This window comes from Thunnus thynnus, chromosome 15 (assembly GCF_963924715.1).
Source record: "Thunnus thynnus chromosome 15, fThuThy2.1, whole genome shotgun sequence".
NCBI lineage: Eukaryota > Metazoa > Chordata > Actinopteri > Scombriformes > Scombridae > Thunnus > Thunnus thynnus.
Window position 1 is genome coordinate 9,853,172 of NC_089531.1, and position 19,666 is coordinate 9,872,837.

At 42.0% G+C, this 19,666-nt stretch overlaps 1 protein-coding gene across 3 annotated transcripts in view; it reads left to right on the plus strand.

The window, feature by feature from the left end:
* The window catches only part of nedd9 (neural precursor cell expressed, developmentally down-regulated 9), a 35,171-nt gene extending 16,470 nt beyond the window's left edge, over window positions 1-18,701 (plus strand). For all 3 annotated transcript variants that reach the window (XM_067612450.1, XM_067612451.1, XM_067612449.1), the window contains exons 2-7: window positions 1,697-2,116; window positions 13,294-13,392; window positions 14,612-14,749; window positions 15,555-16,739; window positions 16,880-16,969; window positions 17,698-18,701. In XM_067612450.1, coding sequence (XP_067468551.1) covers window positions 1,703-2,116; window positions 13,294-13,392; window positions 14,612-14,749; window positions 15,555-16,739; window positions 16,880-16,969; window positions 17,698-18,246 — 2,475 coding nt within the window. In that variant the 5' untranslated portion in view covers window positions 1,697-1,702 and the 3' untranslated portion in view covers window positions 18,247-18,701. The remainder of the gene's footprint in view (window positions 1-1,696; window positions 2,117-13,293; window positions 13,393-14,611; window positions 14,750-15,554; window positions 16,740-16,879; window positions 16,970-17,697) is intronic.
* The last annotated feature ends 965 nt before the right edge of the window (window positions 18,702-19,666 follow it).

Consider the following 19,666-nt stretch of genomic DNA (forward strand, 5'->3'; position numbering starts at 1 on the left):
GTTACAAGCAGAGAGAGTTTCACATGGGAACTGCCTGATTTAAGCCGGGTAGGAAAGAGGAAGGCCAAAGAGGGTTCAAGAAAGTCTCAAACCAGTGGCAGTCACATACTGGGCTTCCTGATTCCCACACTGAGCTAGAAGGGTGAGGTGTTAATAGCACGGAGCAAAAAAAAAAAAAAAAGACAAAGCTACTGGGGAAGATGAGTGAAACTGACATGCATTACTTTTCCTTTTAGACGTTGTATTCAGATGCTTAAACAGTTAAGTTATTTACATCTTTCTAATAATCCCCACACTGTAGATACAAATGTCTTTTTGATACAAATGTGCATGTAGTGTGTAGTCCTATTAGGAATCCTGTTTTATCTGATGCAAGTGAATTTAATCCAGCTCCACTCTGTTGCGAGATGAGCTCATGAAGACGAAAAGCAGATTTTGGCTTCAATCCCGCAGCCTCAATCATCTTCATTATAAGATATTTTTATAACTGAACAAACGAGATGTGTTTTATGTTGTCTTTACAAAACCCATCTGACAGGGTGGTGGTATTACAGAAGTTGGTGAAGAGAGTTTTTTGGCATGAAACGGAGATAAGCTGGTAAAACTGGATGAAAAAAACACACATTTCCCTCAGTATCTAATGTTAAGGTGCCCTTGAGCAAGGCACTTAATCCCTAATTGTTTATATAGAGCTTACTGTACGTGGTTGAAAGTACAGGACTGTTGTGCTGGGAAGCTCCCAGGAGGCAATGTTTGTAATTGTGGGAGTATAAAGCCGCTGAAAAGGAGTATTAATGCTCAGTTAATTCCTTCCCTGGATGAATAAAGGCTTAAAGAAAAAAAAGATTGATGCATTTACCGAGGCAATTAGTAGTAAATGCCTCTCTCACACACAAAAGTGGCACACTCCAGGGCTTCTCCTATCTCCAAAATCTGCGGTTTGGAGTCATTATCCCTCAACCCTCACTGGCCCTTTAGGTAAACTGTGCCCTGAAGCAGGGCGCAAGCTGAGAAAATCCCATCAAGTTCAGATTGGTTTGAAAGACATCTGGTGTAGAGCTGAAGGCTAATGCGATCCTGCATGGTAATTTAATGTGCAGACAGAAGTTCACCAGCATGTCATTCATCAAAGCATTTTAAACTGCTATAGAGGCACGGTCAACGGTGGTCAACACAAGTGTCTTAAAGGAACAGTTGGACATTTTGGGAACTACGCTTATTTGTTTGCTTGCTGAGAATCAGAAGAGTAGATTGATACAAGCCGCAGCCAGCAGCTTGTTAGCTTAGCTTAGCTTAGCATAAATACTAGAACAGGGGAAACAGCTAGCCTGGCTCTGTACAAAGGTGACAAAATGCACCTATAAAGCTCACTTATTAACATGTTATATCTAATTCATTTAGAAGTGTAAAAATGTGGGTTATGTAGAGCCAGGTTAGCTGTTCTCACCCTGTTTCCAGTCTGTGTTTTAAGCTAAGCTAAACAACTGCTCTCTGTAGCTGTACTGGACAGATATGAGACATCTTCTCATCTCACTTTCAGCAAGAAAGTGAAAATGAACAGTCAAACTATTCCTTTAACCTTTAGTGGAATATTAAAGTAATAGTGAAACCTGACAAATGTTGTTGTTGCTTCTTCCTTTTATCTGTTATAATGAAGCAAAGAACTTTGATGAATGTCTGATCTTTCTTTCTGCAGAACCTGATGGCCAAAGCGTTGTACGACAACATGCCGGAGTCCCCGGAGGAGCTGGCCTTCCGGAAAGGGGACATCCTGACCGTCATTGAGCAGAACACAGGCGGCCTGGAGGGCTGGTGGCTCTGCTCCCTGCACGGCCGCCAAGGCATCGCCCCGGGCAACCGCCTGAAGCTGCTGATCGGGCCGATGTTTGACGCCCAGTCGCCAACCGCCGCTGCTGCCGCCGCCCAGTCTCCTACTCAGAGCGCGGCCTACCAGCAGAAGGTTGGCTCGGGGTCACAGGGGGTCTACCAGGTGCCACCGTCCCTGCAGAGTCCACAGCAGCAGAGCCAGCAGAGCATCTATCAGGTTCCTCCATCACAAGACATCTACCAAGTCCCGCCGAGGAGCACACTAGCTGCTGATAACACGCCGAGCAAGGTGAGACAAAGAGAGCAAGAAAGGAGACTCTAGTTTGCATTTGCCGTGAGCCGCAACTAATCACATTTCATTATCAGCTAATCTGTCAATTAAATTTTTTATAAGCCGATTAGTCCAGGAATTGCAAATGATGCACAATGGAGAGGCAGCAGCCTGCAGGGTTTTATTCCAACAAGACCCCACCAGATGAAATCACCTGCTGGAGTGATTGGCTGTAATGAAAACCTGCAGCCTTTTGGCTCTCTATGGCACATGATACCCCATCCCTGGTCTAGTCAAAATAAAAAATGCCATTTCAGTTTCCCAGAGCCCAAGTTAACCTGTTCTAATTGTTTGTTTTGTTCAAGCAACAGTCCAAAAATCCCAGAATATTACATTTATAATGATAGAAAACAGAAATTCTGTATGTAATTAGATTTTCCAACATTTACTTTGACTGAGTTTAAAAACCAATGGTCAATTAAAGTATTATTCTACAAATACAGCAGTATAAAGGAGGTTTGAGGCACAGAAAAGCAGAAAATGAAGGAAAAAGGAGGGTTTAGAGGAAGAGAGAAGATGGAGGCTGGTCTGTTCCCTGACCTCCGGAGACAGTTCTTTCGGATCAGAGCGGATTTAAAACATAACATCAACTCTGATGGGCGTGGTCTGCGCCGGCAAGTGCGGGTATTAGATGTGATAGGACATGGCATTTACACGTTTACACCGTGACCTGTTATCCTTCCAGTGTGCCACGACTCTCATCAGTGTGATTGCGCACACACAGAACCCAGTGAGGCCGGAGAGATTGTGGGTCTGTGATGTGAAATGTGGACAGGGTGTGCCGGGCCTGGCGCTCACCACAGAGCAGGGTAGTGTTTTTGTGCTGGGCTCCCATTTGGCTTTAGTTGTATATTGGCACATTGTGTGTAGCAGAGCCAGTCTAAGCCACAGAAAGGCAGTGAATATGGGAAGAACTCGTGGAAAAGCAAACAGCACAAAGCTGTTTTTTTGGATTTTGGTGGAGACCAGCTGCATTGAAAGTAGGTTTTTCTGTACTTAAATGTGCCAAGGATCACTGACAAACACACTTGGCTTCGTCATTTGCAGTATAGCTATATATACAATCCTCCAAACAGTGAGTCCATTATGTATATGTGCTGTTTTATTGGCTGGATGGTATATCATTTAAAGCATATATATCTCAGACTTTCCTAGAAAATACAGCCCGTTATAGCACACAGAGATGACCAGTTTCCCAGCGAGTCTGTTATGAAACACATGCAGAGGAATTACCCCAACAAAATGTAGTCTTATGTTTTATTTATTTACAGCACAGAAAAATAACAACCATAGATGCTTTAGCCAATACCTTCTTCAGTGTGCAGGCTCTGTGATTGTCACAAATCAAACAGTGCCGTAGAAAAAGGGCGCACAACGCAAAATGAAGCTGTAATGTTGTGGCAACGATTTCGGAATATAGAAAATAAGCAATATTTCATGTCTGAAGAAATAAAAATATAAATTAAATCAAAGTTCAATAAATCAAATTTAAAAATCGACAAAAATAATGAAATTAAAACACAAATTTAAAAAGTAATAGAAAAACTCCAGCAGTTACCACAAAATATGCAAAAGCTGTCAACATATTGATCCATAAACGTTCAAGGAAAACGCACAACCTCTCAGTTTTGCTGGTTTAACATGTGACTATGAAACTCTCGAAAGATGAATTAACACAACATCCTTTTTACATACAAAAAGTTGAATTTATAAGCTGTAAAATGCATTCTCAGGTTAGCTAACGTTAGCAACCGGTCTGCCAGTCGCTCACAGCTAATATTAGCAAAGTTAAGCTAGTTATGGTTTTGTCACTAGCATTGCTAACTTTTAATCTTCTCTACTTGTATAACTGTTATTATTATTATTATGTATTTTATCATATACCCTTAACAATAACTGTCACTTATGGCCACAGCGGCCATTATTTCATAGTTTCATAGTCTTGCTTTTAACGCATCACAAATCCTTCACCACAAATGGACGTCTTTAGCAGAATGTGCTCAAACATGAAAGAGAAAATTCCCTGGTTATTCAACCGCTTAACTAGTTCTAGCACCTCAGACCAGATCATCCCTCCAGGAGACAGATAGTAATTATACGCTGGATGAGCTTTTGACATCCTTGGGGTGTTTTTTTTTTTTTTTTTCTTAACAAATCAGCTTCAGCCATCATTGAAATGAGCTTGAAACGAGATAAGGTGTGCATTTTAGAAGGTAAATACGAGGAAGCAGGCACCGGGAGCTTAGAGGACTTTGTGTGATTCACTGCACAGGAGCGGTTGTGATAAAGTCAGTCAGAGCCAGCGGGCTGAGAGTAGAGACCTGTTAATCAACCTACACACACTCACACACACACACACACACACACACATACACACACACACACACACATATATAGCAGCCTTGTCAACCAACACCTCTCTTTTCCACTAACAGGCTGCAAGGCTTAACTGAGGACTGGTATTAAAAAGGCTTTGGTGATAACATGGAAAATTAAATGTGCTTCTAATGAAAGTGTGTTTTGTGCTGTAATCATATTATTGGAGAGATTAAATTAAGTCTTGGGACGTTTAACTTTCCCCCCGATCTGTGGTTATCAAAGTGGGTGCAATTTTCAGTGGTTGTTCCTGTCTATTTAACAGAAAGATTTTGACTCTGTGTGTGTGTGTGTGTGTGTGTGTGTGAGACGTACACATTCATTTCTATGAGTTGGGTCTACATGTGAGTTGCAGGAATCCAGACAAGGCTCTGTTGTTTTCCAGTGACGTCTGACTGTTGGACAGAAGCACCGTCAGTCCCTGTGGACACAGTCAGTCCTGTTTTAAGCCAAAGCAGCAATAACTGCGGTGACACAGGAAAAGACAAACTCAGCAAGTATTGTTGCTACATACTGCTGCCAAATGGGAGGTTATTTTAGGCATTCGGGGTTCAAGACGTCCCCTTAGGGCTGCAAATAATATTTATTTTCTCAGTTATTCAATTTATTGTTTGGTCTAGAAAACATTCAAAAATAGTGAAAAATTGCAGTTCAGAGTCTTTGGTTTTATCTTCAGATTTGATATTTTTGTCTGGCCAATAGTACAAAAGTCAAAAGTTTATTATAATATAAGAGAAGAAACAACAATAAATCATCACCGTTAAGAAGCTGCAACCCTAAAATGTTCCCAAATTCTCTCTCTACCAACAAATCAATTAATCGACTAATCTTTTTACCTTTAGTCCTGCTCTTTTCCTGAGTGGATGTTGTTGCGTGACCAGCAATTGGAGCACTTCCACAGCTTGGATGGATATGAAACTGTTTTGGTTGAATCTTCAGTATAAAATATGAAAAACTGCATTTGAAAATATCTGGTTATTTAATTAAAACCTCAAAGAGAAAAAGCTTGAGTTTATCCCAAAGTGCATTTTATTCAAAAAAAAAAAAAAACATCCAGTTGTTTTGACATGAGAGAGCAGAAGCTGAAGATTATGATTTATAGAAACCTGATAAAAACATTCAGCAGAAAAATAAAATGGTGCAGACCAGCGTGAGCTTCAGTATGAATATTTTATCTAAATCCATCAAAGAGCAAATGGGATGACTCTCTGTTTCTTAATGTGAAATAGCAACTCTCTCTCTCTCTACTCTAAATTTTTCAAAACATCTACAGTATTCAGTCTCTTACAGATAACCTTAACTAACTTCAGTCTACAGTTGACCTCAATACATCATTTATTTTTAAATTAAGTTGAGTTTTAATCCTCTAAACTCTACCAGAGAGACCCTGATATGAATTGTGCAACGTGTTTAATAATGATGAATTTATGTGTGTTACAAAGTGTTAGACTGACTGAAAAAACATGATTTCCCAAAGCTAAAATAATTACACTTATAATCATAATAAAAACCTTTTGTATTGTGAAATTATCCAGGACACTACTGTGTTTTTATGTTGAGGAATATTGAGGATATCATTAAAACAAACAAACAAGTCATTCCTCCCAGTTTGTAACTCTGTAAGCGCTCTTTACTGCGTCAAAGCATTTAAGGGGGGGATCATTTCTGTTGATGTGAAACCCAAACCCTGACCTTTGCTCTTCAAAACACCAAACTCAGTCTTGTTTACTACTGCTTGTCTTTGCGGAGCAGTATTGATGACAGGCCGCGAGTGTTTACTCACGCTGTGTGCGGTGTAACGTGCTAAAAGCCGATGGCGCTGAAGGAAAACAGCCATTTTCTTGTTGTCAAGTGCATTCAAGCACAGACACACATTCGCACACTCGCTTCCCAAATGATTATGGAGACTGATGCAGGCTTCCTAGACTGATAATCCCCTCTCATATTACGCTAAAGCCTTCCTCCCCTCCCACAGAGAAAGGTTCCTATATGTTCCTCACCATGTATGTGTGTGTGTGTATGCGCGTGTACAGTCATGCATTCGTGCACTCTTGTCTGCATATATCCCCCAGAATGCGTCCTCGGGTTTGCATGCCAGCCCCACAGTGCAAATCCAGATTGGTGACTGGATATTTTCTCTTCATGTGGTGTGGGGCTTTGGTATATAAAGGCATACTGAGGTTTGGCGCTCTCTGCCTCTCTGGCTGTTTGGTTTGATGCTGTGGCCTTGTCCTTGGGTAACCCTCCTGGGAGGGTGAGCTAAAGAGCTCCACAGCTGCCCTCCCTTCAAGGCCTCCGAGCTGGGACCATGTGGGACAGATGCCTGGAGCTCTCGGTCGCACAAAGAGTCTTCTCACATGGAGGCCTTGTGCCGCCTTTTCATCATTCGGCTCTTAAAAGCTTGTTTCTTATCACCAATGAGACTGCTGCTCTTGATTTCCTCTTTCTTCTCCGGCTCTGAAAGGTGTGTCTGTTTCACTCCTCGGTATTCCCGCTTCCTCTGTGCTTCCCCTTCTGACTCAGGCGCTGAGGTCACGGTGTTCAAAGATGGGTTGGGTTCAGAGTTCAAAGATCTCTGCTGAGCTTCTTATCTACTCCTACCAGACGGCCTTTTCATTCCTCACTTCCTGACTCATGAGATCTGCTCCTTGTATGGGCATTTCCTCCGTTTACTGTGTCATACCGATAGATCCAGTAGTGCCATAAAGAAGTACAAAAGGATTAATAGGCTCCCACACAACTCAAGGAAGTGGTCTGATAACTGTTTATGGCTTACGAGGGTGTGCCATTTACCTTGATAAAACTGTGTTTGGAATTAACCAGGTTGTCTGTAATGAATGGCTTGTTTGTTTGCCTCGGCCATATTTTCGCTGCCTAATCATGCACACAACGATCTCAGCTCCAGATAAGTGAGTTATTTCTTCCTGGAGCGAGCCAACTCCTTCAGACGCTCGTCTGCTCGCCATTGTCACAGTCGTGATGAATCGCTGGCCCATGAGATCTGACCGAGGGGCAAGGTCATAAATCAGTTGCACCGAAAGTAATCTGCTCCGCGGTTTTTACATACTGAGAGGACTTTTTCCCCCTTAAAAGTTCAGAGCAGAGTCTGTGATGAACTTTACTAAAAGCAGGAGGAGAAAAGACAGGAAAGTTTTCAGCCATGTTAGCAGCATATATCTTTTGGGACGGTGATGTCTGTCAGTCGGTCGGTCGGTTGGTCGACCACTTTGGTTCAGACTGATATAACTATTAGATTGATTGTTATGAAATAGACATTCATGGTCCATCAGGGTGAATCCTAATTACTTCAATGATGCCCTCACTTTTCCTCTAATGCCACCATGAGGTTGACATTTGTGGTTTTGAGTGAAATCGTGTCGTGATTCATGTCTCTCAGGATAAGTTGAAATAATTTTGACAATCCATTTAACATTTATTTTAGTGGCAACATCAGGTCGAAATTTGAATGTGTCCAAAACAAAACTAATGACATTCCTATCAGCCTCAGCTGTGTTAGCATGCTGACACAGTTAACTAAGATCATGAACATTAATACCTGCTAAACATCAGCATATTAGCAATGTCACTGTGATCATGTTGCTATTCTAGCTTTAGCATATAGCTAAGTTTAGCCTCCCAGAGCTGCTAACACATCTGTAGACTCTGTAAGATTTATGCTGAGGGGTCTTTCAAAACATTTCTCATTACACATTATCCTCTTTTTTTTTTTCCTTAGAATTCAGGGGATTGTCTCATGATATTGCTTTCTTAGATAGTAAACAATGAGTGCTAGACTTCGTCTTACATTACGTCTTTTTAGATAATCATGCCCCAGGATTAAGAAGCCGCTTTGATCAGAGAGGATGACAGATGATCCTCATTCGTGCTAAAATCAGTGTGTTCTCTTTTAATGCTCCTCATTAAGCTCGCTGTCTGTTTGGGTTTAGCCACTTGGACGTGTTATGGAGATGGCTGAAGGCCTCGCAGGATTCAAGACTTAATTACCTGCATTAATTAGTTTGGCACATTAATAGGCTGGTGCAGCTCCAAGTGGTGGAGGGGAATGTTATCGAGCGGCACCGCAAGAGACGTCTTTGTACTGTGATTCAGCAAAGCAAAGAAGGGCAGGTTATTACAGAGCAGAAAACACCCTACATTTAGGAGATGCAGTCACATAGAAAGTGACACTATCAACCAATACGTGACTGATAGCACGGTTAGTTTGCCACAGCTGGTGATTTAGATTTCATTCTCCCCTGTGCCCTTGGGTGTCTCTATCTGGGTCTCTCTGCTGCCCACCCTCAATCATTAAAAGGTTAGCCAACAGCGCTGTGCTGACAGAGCTGAAGGTAGGAAACAGGCAGAGGTTGACTTTGTCCAGATAGATGAATAAGAGAGCAGGAGAGGTGGCAGCAAAAGAAAGGAGATGAGGAGGTGTGAGTAATGAGATGGATGGATTGAATTCAATAGAGGGCAGTTGCCACATTGTCAGCAGTGTCATTATCGCCGTCTTTTATAAGCTGATCTTTGGTGGAAAAGCCTCATTAGGGTTGTTGATTCATGTCAGCAAGCAAGTTACCAATGAAAGGGTGTGAAATGATGATTTCCTATAAAGACTCGCCACACACAGGTGCTATTACTCACCCACACACAATGGGGCTAAAGTATACCAAGGCTGTGCTGGGCGACTATAATCACAATATCATAACAGATGTTTTCTGATATTTGATGTGCAGGTAGGTAAAAGAAAACTTGTATAAAGCCTCCAGAACAGCTTCACTACATCTTGGCATAGATCTCTGATGGATGAACACCATTCTTCTAAAAGATAACCCCTCATTTGGTGTTTGGATGACGGTGGTTGAGAGCTGTGTCCAAAATCTTCCATAAGTGTTGACTGGGCTGAGATCTGCAAAGTCCATAACATATGATTTTCATCATTTTCATACTCATCAGACTGTGTGTGGAAGTATTTGCGTTATTTACTGTACGTTCCTCCACTTATTTGTCGTCTGTTGATATGGCAAATATTAGCAAACATCATCTTTAAAACAGTCAAACTGATGTTCAAAGCAAAGACTTTTGACAATTATGTTCATTATCAATCAGAAAATAGTAAAAAAAAAAAAAAAAAAAAAATCCATTTCAGTAATCTCCCAAAGCCCAAGTTGACATTTTCAAATTGCTTTTTTTTATCCAACAGTCCAAAACCTAAAGAGATTAATTTGAATGTCACGGAGGACGAAGATAACCAGCAAATATTCAAAAAATATTCAAAGCTGAAACGAGTACATTTTTTTTGCATTTAAAAGTGCCTTAAACAGGACAATTATCAAAATAGTTGCCAATTAATCTTCAATTAATTAATAATTAATCAATGAATCATTTCAGCTTTATATTTACACTTAATGTGAGATCAAACTATGTGTGAAACAAAAACTCACAAACATAAATTTGGACTTTGAACAATAATGTCATAAGATAATATCATCACGATAAGATTATAAGATTAGAGTGAAATCATTGCTCAGATTAAATGCAGTAAAACGTGCTGCCTGTGCAATATATATAAAAAAACAGAGTGTATAACAAGCCTATGAGGTAGTTGTTTACGTTATGACGACACCTCTCAAATGACTCTGAAGTAAAGCTGAAAAGTCCTACCTGCCAAAACCTGAGCCTGCCAGGATGCTAAGTAAACACGGTATTCTGCTGAAAGAGCCGTAAGTCGTCACTCACCGCAACGCGTCGGAGCGTTAACAAGGCCTCTATTTGGCTCCTCAGGGCACTAGTTTAAACCTGATCCCTCCTCAGTCACTCGGTTTGCTCTGCCTCCTCCATGAAGGAATCCTAAGAGCCTTTATCACCTGAGTGAGAACAAATGTTTACTCAGTCGCCTTGGCTCTTCATGATGTCATCGCCGCGCCTCTCTTTCTCTCTCTCTGCCAGCGCCGCCACGAAAAGCGCCGACCTCATTGGACGCGGTAAATATTTACCCACCAGCAATTATAGCAGCGCCGAGGCGGCCTCGCAGCAACAGCCTGCTGGGTAAACAGAGGGAGGAGATGGGAAATAAATGAGTAGTGTGCATCTGGCGGCGGCTGAGAGGAGCCACTGATGAGCAGAGTGCTACTCAAAGCAATGACATGTACCTGCTGAAAAAGGTCACCGAGGTCTTTGACAGACACCTCGCTGCCATCTGCATACGGCAGCCGAGCCCAGACATCCCCGCTTATCGTCAGTGCGCAGACTCGAACCCGCGGGGACAGCAGCCGAGCTAAAGTGACCTTTTTTACCGAGCATCACTTTGTTGTTACTTTGTGAACAGCTAGCTCGCTATCTGCTGTGTCTGGTTACATGCTTTGAGAGCTTTTAACAGCCCAGAGTCTACGAGCAACAGCGCGTGAGAAGAGCCAAAAGCAGCCGAGGCTATTTATTCCTCCGCTGGTTTATTTCAGAGCCGAGTTGACGCGTTTAAAGCCCGCAGTGTATGTTTCAGCTCTGACCCCACGGGCCTGCTGGGATGATGCATGCACGGACAGGAATGCCAACAATGAACACCTTAAATCACCATGGGCTTGTTTCAGATTGGACTTATGAGAACCATATGGACTACTGTTAGTCAGACTCCAGCTCAGATGAATGGCATTCCTTTCCATACTAGGCGACGTACTCTCATTTTCCGTTCCTCTCACTCTCCCCTATTCCACCTCTGTTACCTTTTTTCATAAATCTCTTTTACAAACCAGCCACCCCCCCTCCTCCCTCCCCTCTGCCTCTTCCTCAGAAACATTAATCCTATTCTGAGTTGGCTGAGGTTACCGCTCCTACTGCTCACGCTCCGATAAATGTCTGTGCAGTATGAGAGATGGTATTAGGATATTAACTCGGCTATACGGCGACTCAAGAGTGGATGCTGGGACTAAAGTCTTATACCTCCCTGGAGACGTTTCCCCTCTGCCAGGAAGCCATGCGTATGGTTCCTATTTTCGAGCCCTGTTAATGAACCCTGCTCGTTCCAGTGTGGCGATAGTGGTGCGTGGGGGCAGAGGAGCAGTACTGGGCTCAGGGAAGGACATTCCCAGCATTCCTCTGTCTGTCTGACGCAGCAAGGAGGTCTGCAGCTCTGCTTTTAGGGGCTAAGAGACGGAGAGGAGAGGAGAGGAGAGGAGAGGAGGGGGGGGATGGAAACACCGGGATTAGGAGGTGTGGAGGGACTGATTAGCATTGACGGGAAAAGAGAGGGGAATATGAGATAAAAAACATTAACTGGGGCAGAAATGTCACGGGCCCAGGTGAAGCAAGCGAAATGTGTTTTGTGTTTTGTTTTCCAAGCAGTAATCGCACCATTATTCTGTAGCCTGTCTGCACCACAGTGTAAAATATTTTAAAGGTGCATTAAATCCCTACAGCACAAAATGTTAAGTGGGTTGTTCATCAGTACCAACGACCCAATGATTACTTCGCCAGGAGCTAATATTCCTGGATTTTAAAACTCATATTTCAGCCAGTACTATAATAAAAACTTTTACGCGTTTTATAGCTCAAATGCACCACTTAAGCTTTCATTTTTTGGGGTTTTTTTGTGACTGATTCTGCTCTCTAGTAGAGCTAAAAATATAACCCATCAAACTCAATTTTTAGTTCTATATTTATCACTTTCTCTTGCTTAATATTTCAGCTTTTAGGCCTTTAAATGACTGTAACATTTCAAAGATGAAAAATACATGTAATCTGGTCTGGTATGACCAGTAGCTAATGCGAGCTAATGTTAGCCAGCTTTAGTCACAAAATGTCTCAATATATTAGCTTTTTAACCTTTAAAGCAGGACTATAACTTTTGAAAGAAGGAGGAAAAAAAAACAGTTTTCCTCATAAAAAATAACCAATAAAACACACTGCACTCAAGGGACTTTGCTGTCTGGTATGACCATTAGCTAATATGCACTAATTCTCGCTTATGTCAGCAAACTTTTGATAAATATTGTTGCTGTGTAACTGACATTACTCAGACAGTTGGCTGACTTTCTACACTGCAGGTTTTGTTTGTCACAGATAAACATTTCACTGGTTTTATCACGATAATAAATAAACACAGTACTTTGCAGGAGACGTTTCGGGTATTTCAGTATTTTTGCCTTTTTATATAGTCAGTATAGAGCTGACATTAAATAGAGGGAAATATAAAGGGGTTGAATGCAGCAAAAGTCCCCCGCTGGACTCAATCCAGGGACATTGTGATTACATGGTGAGCACACTAAACCCTGAGACCACCAGAACATCCCACTGAAATCCTTAAAGCAATTGACTCAAGAAAATCTTGAGAAATTAAGAGGAATTCACTCTTGTAATTGTCATTTGTGGCCACTGTTTAGCAAAAGATACACAGTCTGACTGTTTTGAGTGTAAACTTCCTGACGAAGGATCCTGCTTTAGCCTGCTCCTCCAGGTTCCTGTGCGCTAGATTCTCCACAAATAAACTGAAACAGGGAGGATGTCTCTGTTGTCAGTATCTATCTGCCTCAACTGCACTCACTTACTGTTGCTGGGTCATTTGAGGACTTGGAATGAGAAACAGGCAAAACAACGGAGATCCAGGACAGATGTACGGAAGTCTAAGAGATGGGTGGCAGGAGAGGAGCAGTGTGTTTGCAATTTGTGATACTGAGCATTTGTCTCGAGCACACTGCTGTGCCCCAGGTGTCGTTTCTAGACAGCAGCCCTGATTGTTTGTCTCTCCCCCTGCTGTGATTGGACAGGTGGTGACCCCGACCAGAGTGGGACAGTCCTACACCTACAGCCCCGGTCAGCACAACCAGCAGGACCTCTATGATGTCCCACCCAGTAGATCACAGGGGGTAGGTGTCTCATATTCCCACAGCATGTACAGTATAACAGTATGACCTATTCTGGCTACTTGAAAATAAGTTAAATCTAATAATAATGGCAGTGAATAACCACTAGTGCACATTTTGATTTGATTTCAAATGGATGTATGTTACATTTTGGCTGTTTTTTAAAAAAAAATCTTACAGAACTCATTTGTAATCATGAACAAAAAATAATAAAATAAAATAAGTAACACATGCAAGATAAAATTTATGATAAAAAAGTGCCAAACTGCACTTTTCTTGATATCGTTTTTCTTTCATTTTCAACAATTATACTAGTGGTTTTGCACGTTTTAGCCCATTTACCACAAACTTCACACGTTGCTTTGTTCTAATAATTTAAATGCATTTCTCAGTCTCTTTTTTTGGGGGTTTCTGTTCATTTCTGTACCACAAAACCACTTAACAACCTCTTGAAATTTCGCTTTACTTGTGTTATCGCACAAAGCAAACATTAAGTCTGCTTAATATTTCAGGTCAAAGTTGGTGGGTTGTTTTGAGATAATGTACTGCAAAATGAAAGTGCATTAACTCGCAGAGATAGTGGAACGCTGGCAAAAGTGTAGCAGACTTGAGGTTTTACTGTGATGATTATATAACAAGAGTCTGCTAAATGAAATGAATGGAAGCCAATTGCTGCCTGGATTTGTAAGAGAAATCCAAAAATATGATGTATACATGATCTGTAGTTAAAGAAATGCAACTTGCAAACATACCGGTATGATGTATATACAGTATAAAAACGTAAATACTTTTGTTTTGTGTGTTTTTGTTTAGTTGCATCTTCTGTTTCCATCTACCGCAGCTGTCAATCAGTCATAAAAAAACAAAAATGACAGTAATCAACAACAGAGCGAGAATAGTTTTAGGCAAACAGTAACTCAGAATTTGTCTCTTTCTTTTGATCTCAAATGTGTTTCCTATTCTGATCTACCACATATCCTGTTCTTTGCAGTGACCTAATTTTCCTCAGAAAAAGAACCTTGACGGTTATAGTTTTGTCTTGTCATCTTGTGTTAAATTGATAAAACTTGCAGTGCGGTCCTGATGTTAGTTAACATATTATCTTCTTCTACAGAAGTAAAACTAGTAGAGTTTTTCACTTCTTTGTTTCCGTAACTTTTTCAGTAAGCATAATTTGTTATTCATTATTTGATGTTTATCTTATGTGACTTTCATGTTTCAGGTGTATGATATTCCGCCTGGTCAGATGTTCTCTGCACAGCAAGGCGGTGCCCGAAACCAGGGAGTCTACGACGTGCCCCCGTCTCAAATAGACCCCAGGACACAAGGGATTTACGACATACCTCCCTCCTCACAAGGGGTAAGAGAACATCTCAGTGGATCTTCCTCCAAAATGAAAAGGAACATCAGTCGGACACATCGTTTATTTCAGTCAAATAAAGTTGAATTAAGGAAGTGGTAGCTGCTTGTGTCCGGAAAATGTTATTTTATGTTTATTGATACAGTTCCTAGTATTTCTCTTAATTGTCTATAATAAATGAATAATACGTCAAATGTCGTATTTATGACATTCTTGTGGCTGCACGAAATGAAAGCTTTGCCTGCCAGGAGAGTTTAACCAAAACTCCATGAGTATGGTTCTGTGTCTGAACTCTCCAGCAGGGACAAAAAAGTCAAGGACATAACTCTTAGCTTTCCAGACCCTCTAAGATTTCACCAGACTTCCAGACCCAACCAGGCAGAGAGCCATCAGTTTGTTTGTAATAACCTGAAATATGCTGGGACCTGTTATTTGCGTCGTTCCTAATTACAGTTTGGGGCAGGCCTGTCTAAGAGTGCAATTCAAGGATGATGGAAATCACTTACAGGCCACCATTTTATTCACCCTGCTGCTTTCCCAACATGCTGTGTGCCATGTACGCCAGAACACACAGTGAGTGGGAGGTTAAAGCTTTTCTGCGCTCTGACGCTGCATTAGAGGAAGGAATCAAGGGCAGAAACTTTGAGGTTTCAAATATAGTATCTACACGAGCCAGAAGGTCTTTCACTTCCTCAATCTTTAACTGCAGCGCCGCTGTACAAACTTGATCCGGCGAAAACCAGCTGACTTAATGCTGCTGTGAATTTGAGCTGCTTGTAAAACTAATGATTGTCCTCGCCCACAGGTCTACTCGGTGCCTCCCTGCAGGACCAACCCCGCCCTCCAGGAGGGAAACTACGATTTCCCGCAGCCTCTCAAGCACAAACAGGAGGGTATCTATGACGTACCGCCGCCCGTCCTCACCAAACCCACACAGAGCCCCCAGTCGCATTATGATTTCCCCCCCAGCGTGGAGCCTGTTGCCCATCACCAACACCCAAACACCAACGGCAATGAAGGCATTTATGACGTACCTCCACCCGCCCTTCACTCAGGAGCAGGGTCTCAGAGTCACAGTGACGTATACGACATCCCCCGGGGCATGCAGCCCTCCCAGCACAGAACCTCGCCCGCTGACAGAGACGGAAGCAAAGGAGTTTACGACATCCCTGCTCAGGATGCTCGCACAGTCGGAGACGTGACAGACGGCGTGAACCGTCTGTCATTCTCCAGCACCGGCAGCACGCGCAGCAGCATGTCCACCTCCTCGTCCTCCACGGGCTCCAGCTCTGAGGGCCGTCTGGCTCTGGATTTGGACGCTGCCGTGCAGAGGTTGTACCGTCTGCAGCAGGCTGTGGAGGCCTCAGTCGGGGCTTTACACTCCATGGCGGCATCCCCTCACTGGAGGACTTTTCCCTTCATGGAGCGCCATGCTAACGACGTGCGCACAGTGCTAGACAGGGTCCGGGCGGCTCTGGGGGACTTCATTGTGTTTGGTAGAGGGGCTGCAGCAAACGCTACAGCGCTATCAGACTCCAGCCTGCACAGCAAGCTGAGAAGGCAGCTTGGACGCCTGGAGGACTCGCAGCAGATCCTTCTGCAGATCTACCAAGTCCTGGAGAACTGCAACTGGGCTCTGAACACTCTGGCCGCCTCCGCCGCCGCCAAGCACCACAACAAGAGCGACGACCTGGACCGTTTCGTCATGGTCTCCAGGACTGTACCGGACGACGCCAAGCAGCTGGCCTCCACGATAGGCAGCAGCGCTGAGCTACTGTTCAGGCGGACGCACATGGACGGGTCTTTCTCTATCGGGAGCACACCTGATGAGAACATGATCCACCCGCTCACCTCCCCCTCCTCAGACAATGATAACTACGGGGGCCAGACCAAGCCCTTCCCCGTGCCCTCCAGCCAAGACAAAGACAATATGAACAGTGAGAAGTGTGTAAAAAGCTGGATGGAGGACTACGATTACGTACATCTACAGGTAAGATTAGTGAAGCCCGTCTGTTTTTCAGTATTTCACGTTTCCTTTATTTGCTTTATTCCCACCAACTTTACACCATAGAGAGTAGATCTCATTCTATATTTGAATGCCTTTTCTCACTTCCTTGTCTTCCTCGACAGGGCAAAGATGACTTCGAACGTCAGCAGAAGGAGCTGTTGGACAAAGAAAACATTATCAAGCAGAGTCAAAACCAGCTCGGCCAGGAACAGGTGAGGCTTTCTCTTTGTTTCTTTCTACAGTGATGAGGGTGGCTCTTCTATCTCTGTTATCAGTCACATATATTCATATATTCATTTAACATATCATTAAACACACACAGCTGCTGACTGGCTGGGTGCAAAGACTCTTACACATAGCAAATAAAGTTAATCCTTTACTTTAACTTCCTCTATTTTAAACAGTAGCCTATATAGACATTTAACAAATAGTTTTAGCAGAAATAAGGACTTTTATTAAGATATTATTAAGGATTTTCTTCACAATTATAACTTCTCCTGTGAAGATTATTTTAGAGTATTACAACTGTTAATATACTGGTTATGGGTCTTCACAGCTATAGTTGGTAAAAAATACATTAATAAACACTTATATCTGCTTACAACTACATTGTAGTGTGTTATAAATCATTTATTAAATGTTAATTAAATGTATGCTTATAAATGCTAACTAGGAGGGCTTATAGAAGAGTTTTACCCAATAACTAAAATGAGAGATAAACCTTTTTGGTCGTGTAACTGCCCAGAACACTTCCTGTTTTTATTGTTTGAAATGTATTTCTATTTTTGTCTGTGATCCAGCAAAAGGGCAGAATTTTAATATTAGCTGCGTTTTTTTTAGAGCATGACTTCCTACGATTTATCTCTGTAAAATCAAAAAGACACAGCACATGCTAATAAGCAAGGTCGGAAAATAACCTACATCCTGTCACCCTTCACAGATCAATCAGTTCAAGAAGCTGGAACAGGAAGTGATCAAACCCGTGGAGAACGACATCTCACAGTGGATGTCACACCAACACTCAGGTAGAACCTCGGCCTCCCCGTCGGACTCCTCGTCCGCCCTGTCGCCCTCCACTCATGTGTGCGCACGGGACCGCCAGCTGCTCGGCTTCTACTCCGAGCAGTGTGAGCAACACTTTGTCACGCTCCTCAGCGCCGTGGACGCCTTCTTCAGCTGCGTCAGCGCCGGGCAGCCTCCCCGCATCTTTGTGGCGCACAGCAAGTTCGTTATCCTCAGCGCCCACAAACTGGTCTTCATCGGAGACACTCTGTCCAGGCAAGCCTCGGCTCCCGAGGTGGCCAACAGGGTGATGAACTCCAGTAACGTGTTGTGTGACTTGTTAAAGACGGTGGTGGCAGCGACCAAGATGGCCGCCCTGAACTACCCAAACACAGCTGCCATCCAGGAGATGGTGGACAGAGTCACTGATCTCTCGCACCACTCACAGCAGTTCAAAGAACAGTTGCTTCAAATGGCTAATTTGTGATTTCCAGCCATGTTGCTCCTGTACATTTCACCACAGACACCATGTGTACATTAATCTAGCATAAATATATATATTTACAGTTTATATATATATATATACATATATATATGTATATGTATATGTATATTGCTCTCCGTCTTTAAGCCTGTTTTGAATGTTGTAAATAGTCTCTGTTCTGTAAATATTTGCTCTATTTTTGTGTAGATAGTTTTATATTATGGTATGAATATAAATGTAGATGCAGTATCGGTGTCTTTGTAGGATCATGTGGACATTTTTCATAACATTCCTGTTGCATATTATGAAGCACCTTATGAGATTGTTTCATTTTCACCTGTAGAATATCGTCTATATGTTTTACTGCTGGGTGTGTGACAGTAAATCTTGTAAATGTTCCTCGTAAATGTCAATATGTGTGGATTCTCACCACAGACAAAGTAAAGGGTTGTTCTTAATCATGTGACTGTGTCTTTTAATTTCTCTGACATAACAGATTTGTTATAGAAAATGAAATATTTCCAGGGGAGCACAAAGAGAGAGCAGAATGTTACTTTTCGTGGCATCTAGTCATGCAGATCTGTTTAATTTGCAGGTTTTAGTAAATCCACCTTTGAGACTCAGTTGGTGGTTCTCACAGCGCTGAAACATTGAAAACATTCAACAACAACAACAACATCTTCCTGTTAGTCAAAAATATTGACACCGACTGTCTAGATTAACATAGGAGAGCTTGATTGGGACTAGTGTATATTTAATTGAATTTGGTCTCTAACAAAATTGATCAGTTTATTTCTAACAGTCTTTATTTTTTGTAGAAGTTTTAAAAAGGCTAACCTTATTTAAGATAAGATGAACTTTACTGATCCCACAATGGAAACTTAAAATGTCACAGCTGCAGAAGTACAAGAACAGATGCACAGTGTAGATAAGCAACCTCAAAAAAATACCATAAAATTTACCACACACAAGATGAAGCACGAAAAAACAACCACTACTTATGCTCCTACTATGTACACCACAGTAACTACGAAGTGTACAGAGACAAAAATATTCAGAATTAAAGTGAGGAGACAATTAAGTTGCAGAAAAACATTTAATAGAATAGACGTTACTTTGTGCAAATATCGATCAGTTTCATGCCAATATTATTCTTCATATTAAGGTAACATGTTTGAAACAATGTTTTGGCAATTAAAGGACACTGAAACCCAAAATAACTCCACATTTAAACTGATGAAGACTATGAGAAAGCTCTATCAAGTGGATTTAAAGTTACCTTTTTCTGTGTGTGTGTTTAACTACTATTCTTCAAAAAGAAGTGAACTCTGACGCTTAAATAAAAGTCCTATACATCTATTTTTTCCAGAGCTTTCAACCACATCTCACATCATCCTCCTAAGTGGAGGCAAAAGAAGCTAAA